Source organism: Crassostrea angulata, chromosome 8 (assembly GCF_025612915.1).
Source record: "Crassostrea angulata isolate pt1a10 chromosome 8, ASM2561291v2, whole genome shotgun sequence".
Classification (NCBI taxonomy): Eukaryota; Metazoa; Mollusca; class Bivalvia; order Ostreida; family Ostreidae; genus Magallana; species Magallana angulata.
In genome coordinates this window covers 9,631,718-9,651,103 of record NC_069118.1, presented here as the reverse complement: position 1 = coordinate 9,651,103, position 19,386 = coordinate 9,631,718, and the positions used below count along the sequence as shown (strand labels likewise).

Sequence of the window (19,386 nt, the reverse complement as noted above, 5' to 3'; positions counted from 1 at the left end):
TTTGTATCAAACACATATTATATTATATTATGTTGTTATGATTTTATATGTCTACCTATATATTGAAAACTGTCTGAAAAATAATAGTGATATTTTAAAAGAGGATTGCTTCTCGCGATTTTATGCTCATATTGATTCCTTGCGTTAACTAAGAACTCTATTATACTCTGATCCCAAAATGTTAAATACATTCTTAATAATTTTAAAAAGACATCATATAAACTTGACATTTTATTTCTATGTTTCCAATCGTAAATCTTAAAAAAATACACAAATAACTTGTGATCTATTGTTACATGTAGCATAAAAAACAGATTACGGTAGTGTACGAAAGCATTGAGTGCCATTTAAAAGTTCAAATTAAGATTGCATCCAGATCTGATGCAAACATTCCTGGCAAGCATTTACTTTGTTGCTTGCAGCACATTCTCACATGAATTTAATTCCTGTGATCTAACACACGGCTATTTCTATGCTGATTAAGCAGCTTAAATTAGAATAGAAAAAACTCTCCTCTCTCTCTCTCTCTCTCTCTCTCTCTCTCTCTCAAACGTGAATCGTGTTTCCTGCTTTAAATGAATATGAAAAATATAAGAAATTAATTTTTTGAATAAAAGTAACAGTTTAAGTATGATAGTCAAACTACAGGACTGGACTTGAGGCGAGAGAGAAACCTTTTTTTATGATACTATTGGAATCGAGTATGCTTAATGGCATGTGACAAAACCTTTTGAATAATCTCACTAATTTACTTATGAATATGAGCAGTATTTATCATCCAGTCAGATGATTTATAATTTAGTTGATACATAATTTAATTTTCCCTGATAAATGCTGTAAATGAGATATTAGTTGGTTGGACATTTGTTAGTTTTTAACGCCATTTTTAAATTTTAATAATATTCTTGCTTTTCAGTTGAGGATTTAGTACAATAGAAAAAAGGCAAAGCAAAAACAAAAATCGCAAATTTCATTGTATCAATTTTTTTCGTTTCCTATCGTTTGTGAGAAGGCTCGATGGTCAGCAAATCAACTGTTTGATTTAACTTAACGTTTAGCTATGAACTATTAGTATATAACTAGTAAAACTATTTTTTATATTTAGCTTTTAATGTTTTCTTATGCCGTTAAACAGAGCTCTTTGTTCACGATCAATATAATCTAGAACTGACAAAAACAATCCAGCCCTCTTTAGATTAAAAAAAAGTTTAAGTCGTATTAAAATGTGATCTTCAGCAATCATCTCCCTGATAATACGCATCATTTTAACCAATGAAATAACTGTAATTTTTTTCATTTTTTTCAAAATGTCAATTTTTAATAAATGACAAAAGAGAGGAAATGCACATCCCAAAAATTGTAAATCATTTAAACTAAGTCAAGCGTTGTCTTAGGAAGACTGTAGTTTGGAAAAGTTAATGACTTTGTACATACAAATTATATTGTTAAAAATGGAATGTCTTCTCAAATCTAGCAATCTTTAAATGCTATCCTGGGTCAAAAAGTAGAAAATAACATATACAAAAGAACAATGGAAGAAAGAGAAACAGACATATCGTTTAAACAATAAAATACTTTCTATGGTGGTTCATGCGGGATATGAAGGTGGCGACATTGCAGAAAAATATACATAACCTGCTTATGTCTGTAATGATTGTTACCTTCATCACCCGAAAAAAAATCATCAATGAAATATTTACATCTTTCTTTTAACTAATTAATAAACTGATTATAAAAAGTTAGTAAAATTCACTAAATTATTCTCCTGTTAGACTTAGGTCCGACATCATCATGACAATTTTGTCCATTTTTTTCTTAAGTCGCTGTAGTTTTCGACCAATCGATAAACAGGGAGAGTCGATTTGAGTCTTGTCGGTTTCTTGTCAGTTTCAGCCGCTTTAGATTTCGACAAATCGATAAACGGGGAATGTACATTTCAGTCTTGCTGTTTCTATAGAGCTATGCATTAACTATAAGTTTCGGTAAGAAATAGAGGGAATCAAACTCGGTAAATGTAAATACTATGTATTCAAAAAATCTTTTAGTAAGATATTTTAGTTATTCTCATTTGCAACAAGAGCTTAGTATCGGAGTTATAGTACCAGATATTGTAGACGGTGACATATCATTTGTTTCACAATATTGATATAAATGTGAATGGATCGGTTTTCACGTGTATTACTGACGTCATCTATGTACTTTATTTACACATGTGAGTATTATTGATTCTATTTCATAATCATATTATATCACAGTTTGCAAAGTTCATAAAGTTTATTTCGAAAATATTTTGGCGTGTTTCAAAATTTTCGACAAAACACATTTTAAATACTTGAACAGCATGAATCTAAAGTAGAAAGTAAGTTTATTCTTGCTTTTTGTAAAAAGTCGATACTCAATATCTAAAATCATCGGTGCATTTTAGGACAAAACTTTCTCTTCGTCTTATACCCTATCTTTCTGTCTATCTCAAGCACAAACATACACCTATAATAAATGTGTCCGTATTTGCACACCAGTCTTCAAATCATATTCTAGATCCGTGTCTTGAATCAAATCAAGGGACCCTCTACCGCGAAAAATACAGAGGAACGCTATGTCCCCATCGAATAGGGAAAACAACTTTTGATAGGGAGATAACTGAAAAATGGTACAAGGTCAATGGAGTAGATGGACCGTTATCTATGCCAACAGAGCCCGTGCCAATACATCACTGCAGTACACAGTTTCCAGGATGGATGAATGGTAGGTTGACTAATGCTTTTATTAAATTTTGAGGTTTTTATTTAGTCGACATCAAAATTTCTTTCCATATCATGATTCACCATACGATAAAACACAAAATATTGATACGTAGGCATCTGACGTTAATTTTTTTTCTCTTTTCTCAATATTGAAATATGTACATGTACCCCTATATCTATTAAATCAACAGGAACACACACACAATGTATATATATATATAGAGAGAGAGAGAGAGAGAGAGAGAGAGAGAGAGAGAGAGAGAGAGAGAGAGAGAGAGAGAGAGAGAGAGAGAGAGAGTATACAATTATTTAATGCTTGAGCAGTCAATTGACCCGAATATTTTTCCCGAGGTGCAGGGAACAGCTCAGTATGATCTATTGCCCGAGGCCACCACCCTGCTCCATGGGAAAAAATTCGGGTCTGTTCACTCTTCAGGCATTAAATAATTGTTTTATTACCTAATTCTGTTTTAAGTATTTTGTATTAACATATATGAATTACAGGTTTTCATAGCATTTTGCATTCAGGTCATTGTTAATCAATACTAAGATGACCTAAAAGATAAATTTTAAGAACAATAGTAAAATCAACATAATAAAGTTATCTTTTGATGTTGTAGCAATTTAACTTTCTGTCCCTAAAACACGTTGCCGGTACAATAGATCGCAGTCTATTGACCGGCGGTCCAATAGATCACAGACTATTGACCGGCGGTCTAATAGATCGCAGTCTATTGACCGGCAGCTCAATAGATCACTTTCAAACCTGTATACACATACAAAATAGACGAAAATATTTAATCTGTAATAAAACAACAAAAACCCTTTGATTAGGTAATAAATATATATATATTTCGAAGCCATTTTGTTTTCGAACTGTCACTTTAGATTTACTTTATGCTTGACATTTAATCAAAAAAATATTTTGCTATTCTCAAGCTCTTTGTTTTGCTTAACTGACACGTGCACCACATTAGATTAATAGTTCATTCATTATTCATATCTTTTATTATGCATCTTCTGCTTTGGATAGTAGGAAGGTATTCATTTATTTTGCAAATTGTATTTTGTATCAAATATTAACTAAGGAACACATCCAAAGGAAGAAGATGGAGAGGTGAACAGAACTGTTTGCATTGCAACACACTTAGACCAGTGTTTTGAGTCTTACGAGATATCGGTGAAAAACTGCAGTGGATATTATGTGTATCATTTGAAACAAACCAAAACTAACAGTGAGGGCTACTGTTTTGGTTAGTATGATTAGTAAAAATATATAAAGAAAGCTTATGACCTTCATAGACCTTAATCATTTTCAAGAAAAAAAATCAAATTAAAAACGTATCACGCAATGAGAAAAAAATGAAGAAATAATATGACTATTAAGATGTGCAGTAAAAAAAAATAATAACTTTTTTTCTTTACAGGTACTAATATAACATGTCCCCCACTAGGTAGGCACTGATTCTTTAGTTGTATGTTGTACGTGTTTACAGAGATCAAATTTGTAAAGTGTTAATTTAAAATATCAATCCTGGTGTAATTGCTGTAGATTCAACCTTATAAAAAAAAAGGTACATGTATTGGTTATTTATATGAAAATGATATTCTAGATCTAGGTTTGTCGTTTATATTTGAACTTTTCTGTCGTCTAATCTTGGCCATCTTGTGGATTTTCAGACCGTCATGGTCATTAACTATCGAGTCATTATGAACATAAACTGTTTAAAACATTTGATGCTTTGTAAACCACAAAGCTTGCAAATGTATTTTTTAATATGATGTTACCATTATGTCTATTTAATGCAGCTTCTAATAAAAAAATGCACAAGTTGTAATAGCAATTTTAAAAGATTTTCGAGTATCTTATTTGAATTTTCTTTTCTGTTTTTTTTAATTAGAAAATTAATAAAAGAAAAAGAAATACTGAGCAAAAATATCCATGTTAAGTTTATGGATCCAAATAAAGAACACTTTCCCCATAGAATCATTGTTAAAATTCAGTTAAAGTTAAGCTATATTTTTTAAAGATCCATGCGAGGATATTGATCGTGAGGAAGATTTAATTGACGATGGAACCCGGTCACCCTACTGTATGTCTAGACAGCCATCTGTGTGTGACCAGAATTTATCTGGGTGGTACAGAGTGCTTGATTCTGACAAATCCCAAAAGTTAGCCTTACCTCAGTTCTGTCCAGAGTCAGGATCCTGTGGCACTGACAATCCCATCTGGCTCAATGGTGATTTTTATCTCCTTAACAACATTATTATCAAATTTTGTTAATATTGTGACCTTTCTAAGTAATTATTTTTAAAACAAGATTTGGCACACCTCGGAATTAAGCCATACATCAGATATTGCCACGGGGTTTAAATGAAAAAAAAAATAACAACAACCTCTTTTGAATTTTAATTATTGGTTTTATTAAAATAAAGTTTAGGTTCAAGACAAACCAAGCCAGTTGACACTATTTTATACATTATTGATATTCATGATGAATTATTTTATCCTGAAATATCATTTCAAGTTTTAGTATACTTGTCCCTCTGTCTTTAATTTAAATCAACTTTTGACATTTCAGAACATAAACGAATTGCGCAATTTGTGTAGATTTTTTAAAATGCTTTTGGCTTAATGAAATTACAAGTGCAATCTTGCTTTTGTTTCAACTGATATGTTTATATCAATATGTATAAATTCAATCGATTGTCTATGAGCTTTATAGCTGTAAACTCGTAAACAGTACAATTCAAAATTGACGAATTTTCCTCTATTAAAGAATTTTCTACATTATATATTACTTCAGAAAAATACACTGACATTTTTTTTGGTTGGTTTTGTCTCGACATTCGCGTTTTACATTTTTTTACTTGAATGATCAGAGTTGGTAACTGTGTTGCTAATATTTTTTTCTCTTTAAATCGATGTTTAAATGTTGCTTTTAAGTGTTTAAATGAACATTTTGCAGAATTCTGGAAAATGTTATTTTTTAAATTGCATCTTAGATTCATATCCAGAGGTTGCTGATGGCATCGTAGTCAAAACAGTATGCGTGCGGTCAACTAACTCTTGTTGCGGATCAAGTTTTACCATTGAAATCAAGAACTGTTCCTCTTACTATTCATTTAACCTCACAAACGTTCCAATGTGTAACCAACGTTACTGTTTTGGTATGTACCACCATTTTCTATTTAAGAAATAAAGTACGAGTTATCGTGAATGTTGCAGAATAAACTTCGAGGTTAAGAAATGTTGTTTTGAAATATAAAAGCCGAGGCGTTAGCCGGGGCTTTTATATTTCAAACAACATTGCTAAACCGAGGAGATTATCCTGCAACATTCACGAAAACTAGAACTTTATTTCTATTCTACTAACAGCCCAGTATTTCTACGGTTCGTTTCTCCTATAGAGAGACGATCTAGGTCATTTTGACGGCTGTTCCGTGTAACCCCAACGGTTTTGTTAGTAATGTTTATATGTGTATCGATCAAAGGAATCACATGCAGACGACAGAATTTTCCTTTGGATTTTTAATACTCTTCACTTATTTATAAAATATCTGAGAGTTATATTCCTAATATTTTAAGGACAACTTAATTCGATTATTACCATGATTACTACTACACGTTATATATTTTGTGTAAAAACACGCAGTGAAAACTGGGGAGTTCCTAGGAACAGCCGCATTGATCTCTTAAAAATAAACATTTGAGACAATACACATCGTTTTGACTGGAACTAACACGTGAAATTGATATGGTTTTTAACCCTGTTTACGGTTTGAAGTTGTACTTTCATGATCAGTGCGAGACAAATAGGTATTTCTAATCTGATAATTTACTGATGACATTCGTGGTATATTGGAGAATAATGTCCGCGGCATCTTTTTGATCTTGGCAATAACTGTAGTAGAATTTTTTATAACTAGTTTGAAGGAAAAATCCATTGACATTAGTTCGAATGAATTTTAGGTGAATATGTGTGCGACACAACAACGTCTTTAATGACATCCTCTAGTCTGGTATCTCTGCGAACAACATCGGAAACGATAATGATTTTCCAAAGTAAGTAAATTACAAGTAATTATTAATATACATGTACTTTTCCTCATTATTTATCTCATTTGTTTTAGATATATTTCCTTTGGGTCATTTATTTCTGTAATTATTCAAAAGGTAACTGACATGGCATCAGACTATTACATACTAGTACATACATCTAAAACAAATAAGTCAAAGACTGTTCGAAAGAGTTTTGATTTCTTAGTCTAACCTCAAACTTTAATATTATCCTATAAGTAAACACAGATTTTACTAAATGCAGTATTATAGAGTATTAAATCCTTGATGACTTTTCATAAACATGTAACTAGTGCATTTCTTTTCTGACAAAGAGTAAAACTGTTTAGCAGCTGTTTTATTGTAAGATGTAAAATGAAGTTCGGCATAAAATACACAGTTTTCATGAAGTAAAATTTAAGCTAAACTATGACTAAGAGATGTGAATTGTAACAATACCCAGGTGAGTTTCCTGACGACAATTTAATTCATACTTATTTTTAAGGGTCCGTAAATGAACAGACTCTAGACGGTCCAGTGATAATAGTGATTGCCGTCGGTGGAGGGGTTATTATATTAGCTGGAACTCTTGGTGCAATACGATATTTTTATCGTCGAAAGAAAAGGTGAGGTGCTCATGATTTTTTAATGATGATTACATAGATAAATGTTATATGTTGTGTAGAATATATTATCAATAATCGATTACAAAATTGATATTGTATCTCTTTGGACAGTTAGACATTTATATTATTGAGGATAAGAGTAAATCATTTAAACCGAAATCCAGAGTTCGAGAGTTTGTGACACAAACAATGATTTATGTAACAGGTTCTATTTAGAATTTTTTTGTGCATCGGTGTAACAACTATGTATTTTTGAAATTTATCAAATCTACATCTACTTATGATACACTTTTTATTTCACTGCTATGAAATAATTATTTTTTTATTAATATTGGTGGCTATAACTGTAACTCAATACTTTTTTATTTGTGGATTTTGTTTTGTAGACGAGCATCAAGTGTATCAGATATAACACTTGTTAAATGTTGATGTGATCTGACAAAGTGACAGAAACGGTTTATGGTTGTTAACCATATTATAATTTGTGCTGTGTATACGTGTGTTTATATTTTGTTTTCATTTTTAAATATTTAAGGTATTCATTGTTTTTGTCTGTGATAAAAATTTGAAAGGATTATTTTTGCTATTGTTTAAAACATTTTGTTGATGACTATTTCAATAGCTTATTGTACATAAGCTAAAATTTATATAGATATAAACAAAATTATTTTTTTGAATTTGAATACAAAATGAAATAAATTTTAAACTCCAAATTGACTTAAAAAATCTGACAGCTATAAATAATTTTAATCCATTTCCCAAGTGATATTTTTATGTAGCATGAGAATTACGCTAATGGAAATTAAGATTGCATAAGTTGAATAATGTGTTGTAATGTTAAAAATTACTTTTGACAATGTTGTAAAAAATATTTTGGAAAAAAAATGAATATCTCTATTGAACGAAAACTTATATACAGGGTTGTGAATTTGTTTAATCTTAGTCGTAAGAGTTTTTGTGAAAATGGCCACTGGTTCCGTAAATGGTGCTAAATCTATTGGGTGAGGATATGGAACGCCTCAACTGCCTTAAGTGGATAAACTTCATTATGTGATGATACTTTATCATTACGTGATGGTACTTGAACATTACATGCTGATACTTTATCATTACGTGATGGTACTTTAACATTACATTCTGATACTTTAACATTACATTCTGATACTTCAACATTACATGATGATGCTTCAACATTACGTGCTGATACTTCTTCATTATATGATGATTCTTCATAATGTGGTGGTTCTAAAAATAGATAAACATCGGGATCGTAATACACTGAAAATCAGATCCAACATCCACGATGTGAAGTATAGAAAAAGCTATTTTTTTTATATAGTATATCCAGGCACTAAACCAGGATGTGTGCATGCGTGAACCAATTTTACATCGGGATCGGTAAACGTTTGGGAGGAAATTCGAAAGCTATTTAGAGGAACTTCAAATTGATATATGCGCAATTAAAAAAAGTACAAGAAAATGCGATTTTTATATTACATGTATATGTTCATAAAAAGTAATAAAAATGTCATGTACATTAGATTTTACACAAAAAAGTTTTTGAGAGAACAATAAAAAGCAATGTTACAGGAAAACAACAGGCACTTAGCATCGGGAGGAGGGAAGGTGAGGAGGGGCAGGGGCAGGGGGACGGGACTGCCCCCCTACAGCACACGTTTTCTCGCAGCAAACATTTTTCTTGAATTTACATATAAAAGAGTGATTTACATAGGGTCCCCCCAATGATTTTGGGACCATGTAAAGATTGAAATTAAAGGGAGGAATTCGAAAGAGAAATTGAAGTTTAAGGTTTACTTATACCCCTACCTACACGGATTAGGATTTTCAATTTTTTTAAAAAATACTTTGGGGGGGGGGGGGGGTTCTTTGCAAGTCAAGATTGTTTGGATGACTCTGCACCCACCCCACTTTGCTGCGATGCTACGTGCCTTAACAAATATCATAGTTTCATTACATACATGTATACTAGTATAAAGAATTTATATAAACCAATATTATCTCATGCACTGGTTTATATCAAGTCTTTATATAAAGACTTTTTATCTCATACGTGTGGTGTATATTACCCGTGTGATAAACCTTTGCTATATCAAACGGATGATGCTTTATCAAATACTTCCGGTCCGAACTATTTTTGACACAACCCCTCGCTTCAACGCCTCAGTGACCTATTTTCGAAGATTTGCTAGTACTTTCAACATAATTATATCTACTACAAAAATTAATATAAAATTGATTTTGTCAAAATCAAGGAAAACACATAACTGCGTAGCAAAGGCGTCGGAACCGGGGGGCTATTGTGAAGGGGGGGGGAGGTTTACCCCCCCCCCCCCCCACACACACACACACACACACACACCTTTTTTGCAAAGTTATTCATAACAGTAACCACAAGAACCTTTTTTCTTGTTTGTCAAGATTTTTGATCAGTTTAGCCGCTTCCAACTTTCAATTTGCTTTGTGAAGTTTTTTTATAAAACTGCAAATTACGTTAATTATCAAGGAGTTTATCCTGACGACGCGATGAAAACACAGCGCTCTGGTTGTGTTTATATATAAGAACTTACCGAAATAATGTTACATAAGACTTTTATTCTACCACCAGTAAGCATCCTTATTCACTATTTTCAATTTCGAATCATAAGGCTAGCCTAGTGTTTGTTTTATTAAACATCAACAACTGTTCCTTGTTCGAGTCAATTCAAACTAACGAGCATTTGCAACTCTGTGTATTGTCAACAAACTTGATTATTCACTTAATCGGAATTTCCATTTAATCAAGTGAATAAGCTCTAAGAAAAATTATTTAGAGCTAAAAAATTATTTTAAGGTTTATTTCAGTGAAACTTTACATTAAAACAGTTAGATTTATCTCAGGAATGACGTACTAAATTGTATTGCGCAAGGTCAAAATAGCCGCATAACACAACGTTGCATCATCGTTTTTAATCTTTGAAAAAAAAAACAATTCGGGTCACATAAGGGACTGTCTCAAAAGCTTCATAATATAAATCAAATTGTATGAGATAAATAGAACATCTATAATTGTGTGATTTTATATTAATTTTGCTTTATCCAACTCGTTGAAATGGTTATATTCGCTCGGCAAGCCTCGCGAATATATACACCATTTCAACTCGTTGGATAAAGCAAATATAAAATCACACAATATAGATATCCTCTATATATGAACCAATATTATTTCATGCATTGTGTCATTCACCAGGTTCTACAAACACCATAGTCCAGAATAAGTAAAACATCCAAGGCTAGAAGGGGAGAGAGGAAAAATTTATTTTGCTTTTCTTTTTCTCAGGAGCTATTTGAGAGAGGATATTAAGGGTAAAAGGTCACTGACCCCTTGTAGATCTATCCATGACCCATCATCAGGGTCTGTGTGGCCATCACCAGGGTCTGTATACACATAACCAGGGTCAGTATACGTAATACCAGGGTCCGTAAATCTGTCACCAGGGTCTTATCCCCATCACTAGTGTCTGTATACCCATCACTAGAGTCAGTATGCCCATAACCAGGGTCAGTATACCCATCACCAGGGTCTCAATACCTATCACCAGAGCCAGAGTACGTATCACCAGGGTCTGTAAACATCTCCCCATGGTCATTATACCCACCACTAGAGTCTGTGTGCCCATCACCAGGGTCAGCACACCCATCACCAGGGTCTCCATACCTCTCACCAGGGTCAGAGTACGTATCACCAGAGTCTGTGTGCCCATCACCAGGGTCTGTACACCAATAACCAGGGTCAGCATACCCACCACCAGGATCTCAATACCTATCACCTGGTTATGGTGTACAGACCCTTGTGATTGGCACACCGACTCTAGTGATGGGGTGGGTGCAGACTCATCCAAACAACCTTGACTTGCAAAGAAAAAAAATCCCCAAAAATACATTTAAATAATTGAAAATCTTAATCCGTGGGGGTAGGGGTTTAAGTGTACCTATAACTTCAATTTCACAGTTTTCCCCCTTTCTTTTTGATTTTTACATGGTCCCAAAATTATTGGGGGGGGGGGGGGGGAAACTAGGAGTTAAATTCACTTTTTTATTTGTAAATTCAAGAAAAATGTTTGCTGCGAGAAAATGTGTGGTGGAGGGGGGCAGTCCCGTCCCCTTGCCCCTGCCCCACTCCACACTCCTCCACCCTCCAATGCTAAGTGCCTGTTGTTTTTCTGAAACATTGCTTTTTATTGTTCTCTCAAATATTTATTAACTTTTTGGTGTAAAATCTAATATACATAACATTTTTATCACTTTTAATGAACATATAATACAATCAAAGTACTGAAGTACTGACGGGAGTTGATTTTATCGATTATCATTTATTCAAAATCAACGATATGTGATTTTGCATGGCAAGTAGTATCAGTAATCGAAATATTTCTTAGAAATTGAATGGTTCCATGCAATATTGAACTCTTGTCTTGTTCAACCAAACGCTCGGCTGTCTCCGTTTATCTCCGACAAGCAAGAGAGACTCTGTTTGTCGGATATTAACGGAGACAGCCAAGCGTTTGGTTGAACAAGACTACATTGAACTCTAGCGTAGGAATACATACGACTTTAAAAAATATCTAAACTGTTTGTACAATTTAAGATCTTACTATTTTCATGGTATTAATAAATGAGTTTTCTTGAAAAACAATGCTTCAGAATACATAGCATCGAATTTATCGATTATTTTCAAGAACTAAGTGTTGTCGGCGTTATTAATTTGTGCTTAGGTCCAAACACTGTTTCACTTTTGCTTTGCCCGAGTAAGTGCATAGGAGAGTTGATTAAAATCAACTCCCAAAAATCGCATTTTCCTGGGTTTTTTTTTTAAATTGCGCATATATCAATTCGAAGTTCCTCCAAATAGCTTTCGAATTTCCTCCCAAACGTTTACCGATCCGGATGGAAAATTGATTCACGCATGCACACATCCTGGTTATAGTGTCAGTCGTCACTGATTGTGTTAGATGAAAATTAATGTACTGTAACACTAAATACATGTACTTGTAAATTAAGATATTTAGCGCTTCTCAATCACATGTTCAATGTTTATACTGTAGCGTAGTAACAGATAAGAGAATAAATACAGCTTGTAGTGATCTCAGTAAAAGACAAAACTTTTGAAAAATCGAACGTCATCGTTTGACAAAATTTAACAAATTGATAAAAATATTCATATCATTAAAAGAAGCGATAACTAGCTTGGTCTTTTTGTTTGATTTTATAAAAATACAAATTAAATGGATATACGTAACGCAATATATTCTATACACTATATGTACTAATCCTTGTGAATATCTATACGTATAAATTAAGGCATTTTGCAAATAAACTACAAAATGCCAGCACCAGAGTACTTGCTTATACCTTTGGTATTTCAAAAACATGCGTTATGGTATCTGTAAGGTATAATTTTAAATTTAACTGATTAGTTATTAATGTGAAATTAATCAAAAACCTACTTTTACTTTCGATAAACAAGCCCGAAATAGCAAACATTAGAGTAAGGCGGTGGACACGATTTAGCAGACCCAAATCAGGGATAGTTTGCATCAAAATATATACCTGCAATGAAATAATATTGAATGATTACATAAAGAGTGAATATATTTACTGTGAGCCTTTTTAGAGAATACATAGAAGTTAAGATTTGAGAAATGTTAAAAAAATAAAATGAGTCAATTTGTTTCTTTAGTGGTCGATTTTAGTTTTGATAAACTTTAGCTTGAGAACTTTCAGAACGGGGTAACCAAGAACGCGGATAGACGAAAAGTGTAGGACAAATTCATCATGCATCGCGGAAAAATACCTTGGATCGGATTTCTATTTTAATACAAAAAGTTAATAAATAAAATGGAACAATAAAATAATGCGATTTTAGTATTAGTTGAAAGAACTTTCCAGAAACAGGTTGACTAAATGACATCATGGCGGAAAGTGTAAGGCGAGTTAACCAAGGCCAGCTACTTTGAATCTGACAACTTAAGTTTAAAATATGCATGCAAATGGATAATAAGTGTATAACCTACCATGTTTTAATTTCATAGTTTTAGCTCACCTGAACTGAAAGCTCAAGAGAGCTATTCTGATCACATTTTGTCCGTCGTCCGTCTGTAAACTTTGTACATTTTGAACTTCTTCTCTAAAACCGCGTGGCCAATTTCAACTAAATTTGGCACAAAGCATCTTTATGGAAAGGCAAATATAAAATGCAGAAATAAAAGACCGATATTTATTCAAAGCGGAGAAAACCTCGAAACTGTAGAAAAGGGGTGCATTTTTATAAATCTTCTTCACAAGAACTACTGAGTCAAATTCAACGTAGTTTAGCATAAATCATCCTTATGAAAAGGAGAATATAAATTGCAAAAATTAAAGGCTAATTCTGTTTCAAATTTGAGTAATTTACGAAAATTATAATAAAACTGAGAGAATGGGGGCCACATCAGTTTAACTTCGTGCTCGATATTTCGTATATCGAAAACCAGTTTAGAGGACCAGTATATGTTATAGAAGCAGCCATCGTGAACGGAGATGAATTTGCTCGTTGTGCGACAGTTTACGTGCAAAGGGAATATTTGAAACATCCCAAACATATGTGTGCCATTTATGTGAAGTAAGTAAATTGTGTTAAATATTTCAATGCGTTGACATTTCTATTTGTGACGGTGGTTTTAGCTTGTTTTGATTTTCGTTTAGCATGTTTAGTTTCTTATTATTTTGACTCGAGAGGAACTATCGTCTTTATTTTAGAATTTAATTTTTTTACGTGTAGACCGGTTAGTTAGTAAGCTGATTGTTTACATCTTCATGCGCAAAATCTGATGCACTAACAACATATTATAAAATATTGTTCATTATTGTTATGTGTGTACATGTAATTAGGCACGATTACTACGCTATGGTTTATTAAAGCAACATATTTATTAAGATGCTCAGCAATTATTCTCGCTGTTAGAAATATATATGTATATATACATATATGATGAAAAATAAATTGTTTTTCTTTGTTTTAGTGCATTTTACTCTTGTTTTAATTGTTTACACATTTCTATTTACTAACCTGAGAGTCAAGCTTCGAGTTATAGGCAAGCTACAGAGAGCTTTGCGCACAATGTTACTGCATGTTTGTACACGAAGCTGGGGTAATGCATTACTTCGTTTATATTTTAATTGCACCTATGCTGAATAGGAAATACCAAGTTTAAAAATATAAAGTTGAATGTAATAAACTCATGTCAACAAAAACATGACTCAAACTAAGCTATGAATCTTGCTTATAATTCTACGATTGATGCTGAAATTTTGGTTGATCAATAGAAATGTCTTGCTAAACGGATGATATACTGTAACTTTTTTCTGGTGCCCCTTCTTAAACGATGAATTGCATAAAATCTACATATATTTTTGATTGTTTTACGAACACAAGTAAATAAAAACGACGTCTTTTAAACAGGTTCCATAGTCCTGACACATTATTATTATAAGGATAAAAGCATTATTGTTGTTCATAAAAAAATATTACAACAGAAAATCGTCTTTCTTTGCAGACATTTATAGTTTTTTAATAAAGATGAGAATAATGGGTTGGCCTTGGTACAATAGAGCTACATGTATGCCAATTCATTGATTTGAATTATAGCTCTCTAACATATGTAACAGCATATTTCAGTTACGTTTATTCATCAGACAAGTGAGTAAGGATATGACACGTCATTCGGAATTAAATTATGCCTGGTAAACGACAAGCGTTTATAATGGAGAAGGCCAATTAAATTGGGTAATGTTTTTAATTTAAGGAATTATGTGCATTCATTCTGGTGCATTGGGGTACACTTTTCTTCTTTCACATGTAGAATTATTAAAAATAAAATACAATAAGTAGTAAGACTGGAGGGGAAAAATGTACCTTTTTGCTCTCATTTATTTTTTTTAATCGTTTTATAAAATAATGGGCGGTCCTTATGTGCCAGCGGGCAGGAAGAGATTAGGTGAGGTGAGAGGTGAGAAAAAGTGAAGGGGGCTAAAAAAAAAAAGAAGGGAACTAGAAGTTTTTTTGTGTGTTTTTTTTTTTTTTTTTTTTATAGATTTATTCATTATATCAGTTTTACATCAAATAAAACAAAATATAGAATATACATATGCTCTAAATTGATTTTACAAAATTGTGGAAAATTTTATAGTCTACGAATGAATTGAGACTTTTTTAAACAGAAGCATAGAATACAGTAGATACCTTTACATGGTTCAAAATATTGTTATTTGTTTCTTCTAAGGAATAAACCCGACAATACATCTTATATTTATAAATTCTGTATGCTATAAATGAAATGAGGGTATTCAGTGATACTGGTTTTTTTTATTTTGTTCATGAAAAAAACATAAAAGTGCATGTTTCCATTTAATATCTATTTTAGTGTAAACATTTAAGGTGGATCTCTTCACCAAATAAGTGTAGGAGATTTTTTTTGCATGCATTTGTTACCAATACTAGGCACAGTATTCAACAATAATAGACCTCAAAATACAATACACTATTTTCTAGAGAACTTTTAAAATATCAGTCTGGTTCCAGATAACCCCTTATTTATCAACTTTTTAAACATTTCTGTTTTAAAATTCTTATGAAAGTGAAATGTTAATAAGTTTAAAAATGAAAAACAAAAAAAACAGGAATGAAATTTGTATGATTTTTATTGGAATCCACATAAATATGAAACTAAAATATAAAAAAATTCTTTTAAGGCAAACTGCTGGACAAAATCCACAAAAACCTGAAAATATAAACAATATTCGTTGGTTAATGGGATGAAGAAAAGAAATTGAATAAAATTGAAAAATTAAAGGAAATACTTAATTATTGCAAAAATCTTGGTATGAAAGATCCTGTTTAAGAGTTGTCTTTCTTTATTTTACATGGTCTCAAATATCTTGGGATCAATTTTTTCATTAATAAAAATCACAAAGAAAAATTAAAAAAGGAACAAGTCTATGCTAAATATGTAGATATAAGATTAGTAGTGCTTATGATAATGTTTGAAGCTGAAAAATTATATTTTTGATGAATGCATTATATATATTTAACTCTTTAAAACAAAATATTAGTAGTTAATTATATTATAAATTGCCTTTTACTCTTTTATATACAATTATGAATAAAAATTATAAACAACAACCATACGCATATTAATACATACATTAGATGTCCATAGTGATACACATGCATGTGTGGAAATGAAAAATATGCTCCTTTTCAGAATTCTGTCTTTCCCTCATTTGGCTTGCAAATCCGGGCTTCCCCTGCTATTGCTACCTAGATGTATTTATTTTAATCAAAATACATTAGTTTTATGTCAAAGTTTCAATGAAAGTCTTTTACTACAAATGTTTTTTTTTTAATTTGGGAAGTTAGGATCAATTCAAAAGATCGTACTACGGTATTTTCGTTTTATATTAATCATACGTATATAGTTTCTGCTTACCTATATCGATAATCCGCAACATATGTATGATCGTCTGTTGCAAATGACATGACAAAAATGTATTGCCAATAGCAGCAGAGCAGGGAAACGGTATATTATTTAGATTCCACGTTTTCCGTACAAAACAGCTGATAATCATTGTAAGTTAAAAGCTTTAAACAGGAAGAAAATTGACATATTTTCGAAGCGTTTTGGTGATTTCAGGGTGTTGCTAAAACGCGGAACGGAAAACGGAACGGAAGGGAAAACGGAAAATCTTATCTAATGTTATTTACCTCATAGATTTGTTAATCATGCTAAAACGATATACTTTATGTACCTTTTTAATTTTTTGTAAGATTAGCAATATTAGATTATTTATTCAAGAATATTTATTTCCTCAAAATTAACAGTACATGCATTGACCACTATATTCTGTTCTAAAATATCCTCGATTCACTTTTTGTTGTATATTTATATTTACCTCAGGGTTCAAGCGATTCTCTTTTAGAAGCATTAAACATTCTCATTATTCTTTCTTTAAAACGTCCTCACTAGCTTGTCAGCTGGTATAGATACAAGGCTAAAAATAAAGAAGTCTACGGGGTTTTGCATTTCAACAGACCCGGATGATAGTGTTGAAAAATTGTGCAAGGTCTTCTGAGTGACTTCCAAATGGAGAAAAGATGTCAACATTTTCCATTATAAATCGTCCAAATGTGCTGCATGAATATTTTGGGATCGACAGACTATAGTCCCAATATAAAATCGGAAAATCAAAGCAGGCAACGTCTAGAGCTCTCTGTTCGGATCATATGTATATAGCTGCTGGAATAAACAGTAATGCAAACGTAAACAAAATTGCATTGCTAAAAATACTAGTTTCACAAATTAATAGTTTCACAAATTACCGGGTATTTTAATGTTTACTGTATTTTAATTTTTTAATGTCGTCAGTCCTACAGTTTTTTTCTTCCATCTCAATGATACTGTATCGTCTGTATGATAAAAGATCGTCTAGAACACCGAAAATTCAATTTTGATGTAAGTATATACATGTACATCATATTTGAAATATAAAAATACTCAAAACACGCATAAAACGCTTTCACTAACTGCATACGTTACGCTGATATGCCAGCAATGCCATATAAGAAAAATAAGTAAAAAGTTATAGCTAATCTACTCGTTTAATCATGTTAATGTTTCACAATTTGTATACATTTGATTTTTCCGTTTCGTACTCAACTTAAGCCGAATGAATACAATGCTATAATTGACATTCATATGAATATCAATAAGATAACAACATGTTGATAATCATTCATTAGATATAAATAAAAGATACAAAGTAAACCGTTTCTGGCCAGTCTATACCCTTTTTAAGCGATAAACGTGATGACATTTTCCATTCCGTTCCGCGTTTTAGCAACACCCGGTGATTTCATTCCTATCTCATCTCCTTAGTTAAAAGAGTTCAATTAAACGGTGTATAGCTATTTTGTACCACGACATAATGTTATCAATCCGGAACACAATGGCGTTTCGAACGGAAGTCAGACATGTTGTGACGATGTAGCTTTCCACCTTAAAGCATTCCATATTTCAAGTACATTGTCACATTTAAAAATAAGATGCTTTGTATTTTCATTCTCCTGGCATATTTTACATTGACTGGATTTCTTTATTCCATTTACTCAAATAAACATTGTTACAAAGAATATTATTTAATACTTTGTAATTGAATTCTGCTAGACGTTTATCAGAAATATCTAATAATTTAGATTTGTAGATATATTCCCAATCAACAGAATCAACATTATATTCCTTTTGTAAAACAGTCTGATAACAAGGTTTGGTAAACTTCTTATTTACTAAATTCTCATAAAAAAATTACATCTTTGCCCTAATACATTCTCATAACCTGAATAAAAATTAAAATAATTATTATTTTGCATATTAGTAAACTTAAAATCTGAAAAATCAAATTTCCTACATAGTGGCTTGAAAACAGAGGAAAGAATCTTGAATTCACATATCCAGTTTGATTGATTATTTATACAGTCTTTGAAGTCTGAAAGCGACTTGAAATTTCCATCATCATTTAACAAGTCGTTTACATATAGAATTCCACATGTAATCCAATTTTTTAAAAAATAAGGAGTTTCCCTTATACAAAAAATTGCAGTTGTTCCATATTGGTTGTTGTACAATTTTAATTGATGAAATGTTTTCTAAGTTTTTAGGCTTACATTCATTGAATGAACATAACACTTGTTGATAAAACATTGGTAATTTTCCCAATTTTTGCATATTTTCTATCATTTTTTTCTGAAAATTGTAATGTGTAATTTACATTTATGTTTATTTGTTTACAGTACGAATCAAAAATTTGGTACAGAATGTTTTTGTTTCTTAAAAGCCGAGGAACCCATGAGGCTTTTAATGCCTTT

The 19,386-nt window shown here is 31.8% G+C and overlaps 1 protein-coding gene across 1 annotated transcript; it reads left to right on the top strand.

Moving 5' to 3' along the window:
• The first annotated feature begins 2,738 nt into the window (after nucleotides 1–2,738).
• LOC128159250 (uromodulin-like) lies at nucleotides 2,739–5,028 on the top strand. Its single transcript, XM_052822312.1, has 4 exons — nucleotides 2,739–2,745; nucleotides 3,833–3,997; nucleotides 4,172–4,198; nucleotides 4,775–5,028. The coding sequence occupies exons 1-4, from the start codon at nucleotides 2,739–2,741 to the stop codon at nucleotides 5,026–5,028; spliced, it is 453 nt and encodes a 150-aa protein (XP_052678272.1).
• The last annotated feature ends 14,358 nt before the right edge of the window (nucleotides 5,029–19,386 follow it).

What these genes read in the sequence shown, in the direction of transcription:
- LOC128159250 (XM_052822312.1), top strand. An exon ending in CAGTGAGGGCTACTGTTTTG is followed by an intron (nt 3,998 to 4,171) that starts GTTAGTATGATT and finishes TTTTCTTTACAG; the next exon opens with GTACTAATATAACATGTCCC. An exon ending in TATAACATGTCCCCCACTAG is followed by an intron (nt 4,199 to 4,774) that starts GTAGGCACTGAT and finishes TATTTTTTAAAG; the next exon opens with ATCCATGCGAGGATATTGAT.